Source organism: Micromesistius poutassou (genome assembly GCF_964030765.1).
Source record: "Micromesistius poutassou genome assembly, chromosome: 14".
In the NCBI taxonomy this organism is placed as follows: Eukaryota; Metazoa; Chordata; class Actinopteri; order Gadiformes; family Gadidae; genus Micromesistius; species Micromesistius poutassou.
The window spans coordinates 19088896-19100136 of record NC_140284.1 but is presented as its reverse complement, the minus strand read 5'-3'; the positions used below and the strand labels follow the sequence as shown (position 1 = coordinate 19100136).

General features: G+C 49.7%; 1 protein-coding gene across 2 annotated transcripts in view; it reads left to right on the top strand.

The window, feature by feature from the left end:
- Positions 1-11241, top strand: part of adcy5 (adenylate cyclase 5) — a gene marked incomplete at its 5' end in the record, with an annotated part of 50999 nt that overhangs the window by 24747 nt on the left and 15011 nt on the right. For both annotated transcript variants that reach the window (XM_084478836.1, XM_084478835.1), the window contains 3 exons: positions 3979-4128; positions 4967-5088; positions 9825-9936. In XM_084478836.1, coding sequence (XP_084334962.1) covers positions 3979-4128; positions 4967-5088; positions 9825-9936 — 384 coding nt within the window. The remainder of the gene's footprint in view (positions 1-3978; positions 4129-4966; positions 5089-9824; positions 9937-11241) is intronic.

The window sequence follows — 11241 nt, the reverse complement described above, 5'->3', positions numbered from 1 at the left end:
GAGCATAATGGTGCAGTCCGTCACTGGGGCCACCTGTAGCTGATGGGGTAGATGCGCCGGCTGAACCCAGCTGCTCCACGCGGCCCTGTTGAGTGCACCAAACCATCAAATACGGTCCGGACCGCGCCGTGACGTCAGGTCGCTTTTAAAAGAACGCCTGGGTCAGAAAAGAGCTCAGTCCTTTTCCCTGGACTTCACTGTGGAGCGCCAGCAGAACACGAGGGGGCTCAATACAAATACAAAATATTTGTATTGACACAGTAAAAGACTATCTGATGCATGCCGTTTCCATGGCAGTGACGGTGGGGGGGGGGGGGGGCGGGGGGGGGCGGGGGCGGTTGATGAGAGGCTGCACCACACTGCACAGCTGTAGCCGCCCCTCGGACTCACTAGCACCTTGAACCCTCGATGCTAGCATGCCGACTGCAAAACTGTTGTGTCTTTACAAAGGGAGGGAAACGTACTGGGCAGATGAAGTGTGTCAGACGATGCTTCCAGTCCTCTTACTTGACACCGAGCGAGAGAGCAAAGCCACCGACTGCTGCAGGCCAGCCTCCTCCTCACGGGGCTGCGTGGCCGTCCGTCCTCTTTCAGTGATGTGTGACTCACAACCCTTTTGATTCTGATGGTTCTGCTGATGTGCCTCCTATAATGTGTGTGTGTGTGTGTGTGTGTGTGTGTGTGGGGGGTCTCTTCAGCAACACTTGGAGATGTTAAGAGCTCTCTTCGTGGACCACCCAAAGGCAAATGGAAACAATTTCACAGTCCCTTCTCGTCCTCTTCCTCTCCTTATGTTTTCTTTGCCATTCGAACATCCTATCCCTGCCATCAATGAGCATAGATCATCATTGTTTAACTATATATATATATATATATATATATATATATATATATATATATATATATATATATAGACGGAGGATAAAGACCTGCTGTGTTCCCTGTGGGTGTGTGAGTGTGTCTCTGTCGGCTGACCCGGCCCGCCGTGCGGCTGGGAGGAGAACAGGCCCCTGGCACCGCCGGGCCGCTGGCAGCCGGTCTCAGGACCGACCGTACGCCTGGCGCCGCTCGCCAGCGTTATTTATAGAGCGCATGACATTCTGCAGGCTGATTGGTGTGATCGCTGGCCAAGCGTATTGTAATCTGTTGTGTTGTTATTTATGACAAAACATAAATGCACAAATTCTCCTGCCTGGTGTTTGTTTTTTTTTACGATGAAACCGAGTCTCCGGGCCGCTCCGGTGCAAACGTTCCCGTTTTGGAAATTCAGAAACGGTTCGGGAGTTGTTGAATAAAATGCGTTCTCGCTTCTGCACGTCGTCTCCCCATTGGACCGCTTAGAAAAGAGGGAAGTGAGTTGGTAGTTAGGGGTCAGGAGTCAGCTGACCCCACGTACCCTCCCGTACCTACTGCCCTACCCACCTGGTGGGGGCGTGCTAGAAGCCCGTATAGTGATACTAACACGCGGCACAGTGGAACAGTGTACAGAGCAGATAGGCATCGCAAGGACGGAGGTACACATACCATCAAGATAAGTGTTCCATCCGTCAGTAACTGCGGGCAGACGGTATCACGCGTACCTTCCACAGAAAAAGCATACTTTAGATAATAGGTGTACATTCTTATGGTCATTTCGCCAAGCTGCTGCATGTGGTTTCCCTGAAGTTTGAACTTCTGTTTCTGGAGATGTAATTGTGAGATGCTTGGTCTTCATGAATACTGAGCTGATCTCCTTTATCGTGGGACAAGCGTGAAGCACCCTATAGCGGGCCTCAGAGCCAACACACTGGGGCTCCCCGCTTTTCATGTACACGTTTGAGCCTGAGTTTGTGGGAGAAATTGTACATCAGTTGATTTATATTGTTCAGCAATGGAGAAAGTGACCCTTGCCAAGGTTAACATCATTATCAGCTTGGGCTAAATGATTAGTCAGTTATTTTAAAAAAAATCGCTTAACTCACTGAACTCTCTCTCTCTCTCTCTCTCTCTCTCTCTCTCTCTCTCTCTCTCTCTCTCTCTCTCTCTCTCTCGCTCCTTTCATGGGCCCGGATGTCACAGTCGGTGTGTTACACTGATATTGCATATTGCTTATTTATGTTGTTTAATATATTAATCATAGTTTGGACTCAATTTATTTGTCCCAGTCATACAGTTCCGACTTGTTTCTGTGTTTACGCAAATTTTGTTATGCAAAGCTTCGTCGGATAACAAATAATGACAGACGGCAATATTTGTGTGAACGCCTGCGCCACATCACAGGAAGCAGGAAGGAAGCTAGAAATATAAGCATCCCCCATGTAACTGTTCATACCAATAAACAGAGATCCCACTTTCCAACTTCCTTTACGTCTAGCCTCACAAAAAGGGTCAGAAAACCGCGTGGTTCATCGGTCCAAACTGAACTCTCTGCGCTCTGTTTACGTGCCGTTGTGTTTTATCTTAAAGGGATGACACGTATTTCCGTCAGCAATAAATTAACAATTATTGTCATATAAAGCTAATTAACTAAGAACCCTTATATAATTGGCACACAAATATTTTTATTAGAAACATCCTATTAATATATATTTTTTTGTATAAAAAAACTAATCTGCGATTGGATCGGTGGATGCCACGTTAAAAAGATCGGGGACCGGGATCACGTTAAAGAGACGGGGATCAGTTTTACACTGGAGGCAGTAATCTCCCTCCTCGTTATCCCGCCCACACCTGTCCTCACTGCTTGTTTTCCATGCAGCCTTCATCAACTCTCTGAACCAATGAGAAAAGGCTTACGAGACAAAATGCCTCCGGACACAACTGGATGGACCTACAGCCAATCAGAGTAACACAACGACACAGCAGGAAGCGGTCTGGGTTGTTTATGGTGCTGCCATAGGCTGATCCTCTCTTTAGTCCACGCGTCAAACCCGCCCCCTATCAGGAGGCTGAACCAGGGCTGGTCTGCTGGTCTTTCTGAACAGGAGTGGGGCGGGGCACAGATGAGCAAAACGTGATTCACAGGACGGGTAGACAAAAATGCTCCTAAACTCCTAAAATGATGCTATATACATTCTAGGGATTGACCGATATGGATTGTTTCCATCAGCCTTAGCCGATGACCGATACGCCGATACAGATTTACCGACTTGAGCGGATATTTGGAGCCGATGCTGCTTTTGCTCCCTCAATTTACATCATAAAAATGACAAATTGATGCTAACAAACGTTACAGGTCTCAATTTAAAAAAGGAAATCATGCCGGAGAAAATAAAAAATAATAAATCGGCGAAAAAAATCTGCCCGATAATATCGGTGTCTATGGTGAAGACTGGCCGGGTAGCCGTCATGCATGGATGTGGATATGCATCAGAATTGTAAGAAGTATGATGCAAGTTGTATTTAAAATAAGTACCACCAATGAGTATATAAATACAACATCAATGTATTCCTCGGTACGTGGCATATGATCCTTGAAATAAACGAATTAAAATTAACCTAAATATATAAATAGATAATTGAATATACATTTATTATAAATATTGTACAATAAATATAGTATTATGGCTTGGCTCGTTTTAATAAAAATGTGTTGCTTTCTGCATTCCAACATGTGTTTTCCATTGTCATGGATTCCATTGATGTTTTGTGTTCATTTGTGTTAAGCAGAAACACTCGGACCGTCTGCAGTGACAGACTCTCTCCACTGTTAGCCAGCGGCCATGGCCTTCAGGCAGTAGTAATTGTCTATAAAGGGAGTGCTGGCACTCTGTTACTGTGTGCATATGAGGGGGTCCCCGTGCGTCTTAATGGCACACTGTACAACACGACGTCTGTCTGTCTGTCTGTCTGTCTGTCTGTCTGTCTGTCTGTCTGTCTGTCTGTCTGTCTGTCTGTCTGCAGCACCTGGTGTCTCAACGGGTTGAACTTCCCCTGCGCCAACATAACATGACCTCCTCTGTCTGTCCTCTCTGCGTGTCCGTCCGTCTGTCCCTGCAGCTGGTGTCCAACGTGCTGATCTTCTCCTGCACCAACATCATGGGCGTGTGCACACACTACCCAGCGGAGGGCTCCCAGAGGCAGGCCTTCCAGGAGACCCGGGAGTGCATCCAGGCCCGTCTGCACTCCCAGAGGGAGAACCAGCAGCAGGTAGGGAGAACCAGTAGCAGGGAGAACCAGCAGCAGGGAGAACCAGCAGCAGGTAGGGAGAACCAGTAGGGAGAACCAGCAGCAGGGAGAACCAGTAGGGAGAACCAGCAGCAGGTAGGCCGGGGGGAGAGGCTCACTGAGGCTAGGGTTGTGTTTGGGGGTGTGGGGAGGGGACGGTATGTTGCCAGTAGTAGGCCATGTGGAGGTCAAAGGGTCCCACTCCATGGTGATGGTGATGTATTTGCATGCACACGCACATGCACACAAATGCACGCAAACATTCAAAAGCACATATGTACACGCAAGTGCAAATGTACTGCGTGGACATGCTGTATATATATATATATATATATATATGTATACATATACACACACTCCCTTATGAGCGAGGGTGGACATGGGCTTCCAGGCAGAGGGGACTGAACATTTCCAGTATATTTATTTCTGCGCATTACAACTCCAGACGAGAAGCAGGCCACGGGGTCACTCTGCACCAGGAAGGGGTCCGCCTCTGGGTCTCACAGTGGGCGGAGTTGTCCTGCGTCACGGCCAGCCCGCACTCATCAGTGACGGCCCGGGTTATTTTGGCGTCTTGTTTTGGGGGTGGTCAACAGTGGGCAGTTCTCTGTCCCCCCCGCCCCCACACACACCCCCCCCATTCCCTCCCACAGCCTTAGACATTCTTACCCCCTCATATCTCTTCGTCTCCTTTTCCATCTCTCCCACGCCTGCACACACGTACACACAAACAGTACACATGCACTACACATAGTACACACACACACACACGCACGCGCACAGCGTTTCTATTTTGACCGCCTTTTGTCTCGGCGTGCAGGAGCGTCTCCTGCTCTCCGTGCTTCCCCGCCACGTTGCCATGGAGATGAAGGCTGACATTAACGCCAAGCAGGAGGACATGATGTTTCACAAGATCTACATCCAGAAGCACGACAACGTCAGGTAGAGCGCCCCTCCACACCGCACGGGAACGACTGCATGGCCTCGCGCTGAACGCTCTGATATACTGTACAGTGTGTGTTCCTCCTCAGACCTGTCCTCTTCACCAACACTATGCACGGTCAACCTCTCCGTGCACGCGTCCAGTTACATCTTCACGTGTAAACACATGAGACGGCCCCAGCAGGGGGTAAGCGAGTGAACCGTAGTTAAGGTCAGCCCCCCCCCTGATCCCGGGCATGTGCCTTAGTCCCGCTCAGAATTCCCGGAATGCATTCGATAGGAATGCGACTGAAGGGCTAATTGGATTCCCACTAGGGCCGCTGCCACTGGGGCCCAAAGCACACACACAGACAACAGTTTGCTTCATATTTTGTAGCCCGACCCAAAATAAAAGAAACTGAAATACCGTATTGTTCGGTTACGGAGCAAAACACACGGTTTGCTACGGTGATTGTAGCCGGGCTGTGTTTCCCTGCGCTCACTTCAAAGGGGACTCGGGGTCTATTTTAGGAGGTGAGATTTCCAAACATTATTATTTTATTGTCCGTCCGGACGGGCCCTGCGCTGCGGGCTGCAGGGAGGTTTGTGGCTGTTTACGTTTGATGTCATTCCGTTCGGAGCCTGGATTATCTCCATGGGCTTTCTAACGCACCCGGTCAGCGGTGATGTCACAGCATTTTCTAACGCAGTCGGCGACGACCTTGAGCGTGTTGGGGGTCACCGGCATGGGGATGAGTGCTGAGCCCTCCCAACGCAGCACACGATGACTAGCGTCAAATAGAGACGTTGTGGAAGCCAAACTACTGTGCTTAGTTTTTTACATTTGTTAAAATATTATGGCTATGTTATTATCTGGCTCTTGTGTAAATGTCACACACAGACGATTGACCAAGGCCAGCCCTTGAGCCACTCATGCACGCACGCACTCACGCACGCACACACGCACGCACGCGCGCGCACACACATACTCATGCTTGTTGAATGAAAATGCAAAGGAAATTTGATTTGCATTTTCCTGTGAAAAGGCAAGGATAACACTTTTCATGGAAGATGTAATCACCATCTCCTGTCATGGTTTATGCAATGATGTGGATATTGTCCCGGTGTGTGAAACTACAAATGCTTGATTTTCTAATTAACATCATCTACTTAATTAGAATTATGAATTGTATTGCCAAAGAGGGGAGAGGTTGACCTGAGCTATGCACATTTCAACTGCCGCAAACTAGAAAATCAATATGCTCAAGGGACTCAAGGGACTGTAATGATTTTGGCCTGCCTCGGATACAAATGAAAAGCTCTTGCCAGAATTGTCTCACCTGTGTTGAATAAGTCAAAGATCACTCCCTCACTGGGGTGATGCATCTCGGTGTGTCCCCGTGTTTACCGGCCCTGTCCTCAGTGGATCCAGGGAAATGGACAGGAGGATATTCTGGCGCCATCTTGTGGAACTGCACCATAGCTTTAGGAAGGCGCACACACACACGCACACACTGCCTGCGTCATGTGTGTCATGCCTTGTAGCCTTTAGTCAGTTAGAACAATACACACACACACACACACACACACACACACAGCTTCCTTTGTGGATCGTTCTCCCTCCTTCAGAAGTTTCTTTGCGAGAAAGACTGTTGGATTCCCGAGGCCATCATTTCCTTGCAACTTATTTTGATCCGCACTCATGCGACTAGTGTGGACGCTCAGATGCTTTTCCTCGCTACAGCTCGAGTGCACGGCTCTGTTCAAAGCAGGAGCCGCCGGTGGTTATCTTTCAAGGAATCCTTATTTTCAACCACTCACTCGTGACTTTTTTTGCTCCCTGAATCCCAACAGGACCCACTCTGTGCAGGGCCTCAGTGAGCGCCCACGCTGCGCTCAGTTCAGCTGTCCAGCGTCTGGACTGAGGAGAGGAGACTCATGAATCACTCTTAAGTGACTCCTTGACGAGGAAGTGGCAGAGCTTTACCTTTATATATGAGAGAGAGAGAGAGAGAGAGAGAGAGAGAGAGAGAGAGAGAGAGAGAGAGAGAGAGAGAGAGAGAGAGAGAGAGAGAGAGAGAGAGAGAGAGAGAGAGAGAGAGAGAGAGATTCTCCCCTGTGTTTTGAAACCACATACAGCGTAACTGAGGCAATATGCAAGAGGTCCTCACAGCGGATGTTTTGATGCCATTTGACTTGTTCTGCAACCAAACCCAAGGCCTAGGGAGAGGGAGGGGGGGTTCATGTGCTAACATTGACCTTAGAGCCTAATCTGGTCCGGGTCTTCAAAACAGTCCCTGGGTTGTACGGTTGTACGGCTGTTGAATGGAGAACAGGTCCAACCCTACAGGGACTACGCATTCACACTGTCAGCCAGGGTCTTTATGGAAGCCGAGTGCAAACTGAAGGAAAGCGCGGCTGTGGAGACAGGAGGGCACGGGGACCCGCTCTGTGTGTGAAAGTGGTCGTCATGGTCACATGACGCTGAGGAGAGTCAGCAGGCTGGCAGATGAAAGGCAGGGCAAGGGGAGAGCAACCAGGCAGCACAGCCCTGAATAGAGCTGGCAGCTCAGCCGGAAAGGAGCCTGCATGGCTGCTAGTGTAAGCAGGAAGTGTGTGTGTGTGTGTGTGTGTGTGTGTGTGTGTGTGTGTGTGTGTGTGTGTGTGTGTGTGTGTGTGTGTGTGTGTGTGTGTGTGTGTGTCTGTTGTCGCGTCTGTTTTTCCTTCTCTCTGTCCCTCTCTCTGTCTCTCCGTCTCTCCTATGAGAGTGAGTGAGCGTTGGGACAACGTTTGAGTACTTCTGATTATGGGCATGTTATGGACTGTTGCTTATGTCATCCTAGTTCTTTTTACTATTTTTCACAGGATTATTTTTCCCCTCGAAAACTTGTTCAGTTACCCCCCCCCCCCCCCGAAGATGTTGTCCACAAGGTTGAACAATGGATCTTCACCTTCAGATCTGTTTTTGTGTCTTTCTACTGCTCGAAACTACAACTACCAGAAAGGCTAATCGCCGTTACTTCTGTCGCCCAGGCAACGGGATGTTTGGTTAACATAAGGTGGGGGGGGGGGGGGGGGGGGGGGTGGTAACCGCTCTGAGCTGACCAGAGGGAGGGAAGAGACGACCATGCCTTATATGGACCTGATCTCCTCAGACACCCAGGAACTGACAACAATAACAACAACAACAAGAAAAAAGAAACTCAAAGTATCGATCATTCTTGGTAGTCTGAGTCTGGCCTGCACATCGGTAAGTAAGTGTGTGTGTGTGTGTGTGTGCGTGTGTGTGTGTGCGTGTGTGTGTGTGTGTGCGTGTGCAGACGGCGGATCTCTCGACTCACACTCGTTAAACACTCGGCCGTCTCCCTGGTGGTTAAGAGCCCCCCCCGCCCCCTCCCCCTCCCCCCCGCCCCCCCCCCCCCTCCTAATGGATCCTAAAATACACACACGTGTAAGCACATTAAAACATGTTCATAAAGAGATTAGCAGCACACACACACACACACACACCTACACACACACACACACACACACACCTACACACACACACACACACACACACACACCTACACACACACCTACACACACACACACACACACACACACACACACACACACACACACGTAATTGGCTGCTGGTGGCGGGGCTGGGGGAGGTGCACCTGTTGAGGCTCATGAGCCTGTATCATCTGAGAGGGGAGAAGAACAAAGTGATTTGATGAAGTGCGTTAAATAATCCTGTTGTCCGTCTCCTCTGGTGTCTTCACCCCCCCCCCCCCCCCCCCCCCCCCCCTTCTGTGTATTATCATATTTATTCTTTTCATTCACGGCCCTGAGCCTCTTCTCGACGTTGTGTCTCACTTCTCGGGTTCCACTCCCTCCCCCCCCCCCCCCCCCCCCGCGGTGCTTTCACACTGCAGGGGGGGGGGGGGGGGGGTGACACACGTCACATGCATCAGGACGGTACAGAGACGATGCTTATGATGCATGCGTCTCTGTTAAATGGGAATGCGGGGGTGGGTGGTCGTGGCTGAAAGTGTCTTCCCCATCACAGCCGGCCAACAGAACAAACCGCTCGCTTCGTGAACCATCGAGACGTTTGTTCGATGGTTTGACGAGAGACGAGTGTAGCGCTAACGGCTAACCACCGCGCCTCGTTCAGTGGTTCATTCCTCCTGTGTCAACACCGTCATCCACTGTGTCTCTCGGTCTCTCACTGTCTTAGTGTGTGTGTGTCTCTCTCTCTCTTTCTCTCTCGCTCTCTCACTCACTCACTGTGTGTATGTCTCTCCCTCGTTCCCTGTCGTTGTGCGTGCATCTGTGACCGTCTCTCTTTGTCTTTGAGAGTAATTAACGTGCGCACAATGCAAGAGACCACTGCTCAATACGCACGCACGCACGCACGCACGCACGCACGCACGCACGCACGCACGCACGTACGCACGCACGTACGCACGTGCGCCACGTGTTTGCGCCACTGATTCATAATATTAAAATGATGAATGAGCCTGTTCCGTGGTTCTGGGTTCAACAGGACACCTGGTCCTTTCAGTCCCTGTCCGTTCTGTTCCCCTCATGTTCTCCGTGTCCATATGTTGTTCTGTTTGCTCCTCTCCATTACCATGCCTCATCCAAACGACCAGGAACAACGAGGGCGCACTCAACAGTCCATTAACCCTGCCGTGTGTGTGTGTGTGTGTGTGTGTGTGTGTGTGTGTGTGTGTGTGTGTGTGTGCGTGTGCGTGTGTGCGTTGCAGTATCCTGTTTGCAGACATCGAGGGCTTCACCAGCCTGGCGTCTCAGTGCACGGCGCAGGAGTTGGTCATGACCCTGAACGAACTCTTCGCCCGCTTCGACAAACTGGCCGCGGTGAGGACACACACGCCACTCTCACGTTCTGTCGACCGTTTGCTGAACAGAGCTCCGCCCCCTTTTCCTCTGCGGCTCTGTCCACACAGTTTGATTGACAGGTCTGTTCGCCCGGCGTTGATGCGTACATGAGAGGGCTAGCTTGCATTATGTGTTTGATTGTTGATGATAATAATAATAATTAATTTTATTTATAGGCGCCTTTCAGAGCACCAAAGGTCACCTTGCGGGGCAGAGTTACAAGAACAATAATAAGAGAACAAGACAAATTGACATTAATGGGATGAGGTGGGTGACAATAATTAGACAGAGTATGCCAGTTCAAAGAAGAGGAGTTGAAACGATGGCGTTAAATGCTAAAAAGGGTACTACCTCGCCTCTACGGCAATTTAGTGGATTCAGACCTGATGAGCGTGGACCGCCAAGGGACACGACTGACGTGTGATCTGCTCAAAAGACGGGCAGACGACCGATCTACAGGACCACTTGCGTGTAGAAAGGATGATGAACAAAACATCCCAGAGCCTAGAGCAGGTTTGTGAACGTTTACAACGTCTCATGTCAATTTACAATCTGCAGAATGTGTCGGCGTTGGTCGACTAACTTTTTTTAGTTAGGATATTGATGCTGCGCACTTCCTCTTTGCAACCAAATTTGTTTAGGATTTAAAACCATTTAATTTAACATACACACAGTAAAACAGATATTTTAGTTTTTCAATAAATATTTGGAAACGAAAATTCATGTATTCCTCAGTGTGGCTGTCTGGCACTGAGAGGGTCTGCAGGACCGCACTCTGCACAGCCAGTCAGTGAAGAAGTGAACGCTCACGCACGCCTCCGTAGTCAACGCTGTCCAAGCGTCGGTGGTGACGGCAACTTTCTCCGCTGAGGACAGGACCTCACGGAGGGAGGCTGCTGATTCGCTGTACATTTTCTCAGTTTGGCGACATGGCACGGTGTGATCTGGCTCGAGAAGAGAAATGCGATCAGATCGCGGAAGACTAACACGTCACGTCTCTGGCATAGGCTACCGTATTTAAAATAGCATGCATTAGTTATATTCTCAATTTAATTTGCAGAGCAATCCCTGCAAAGTTTTAGGTGAACTATAGAAGAGACTAGGATTAGTGTGCGTGTGACGGGGGGGGGCATCACGACGGTGACTCCCCATCATCGTCATCATGATGGACTATGACATCGTCCATCGGCACAACCCTAACGCACACAGGTTTCAGTTGGCATCACAGAGTAGCATCAGTTCAACCCACGCTTGGGGGTCTATATCATACTTTTTGGGCTCTTT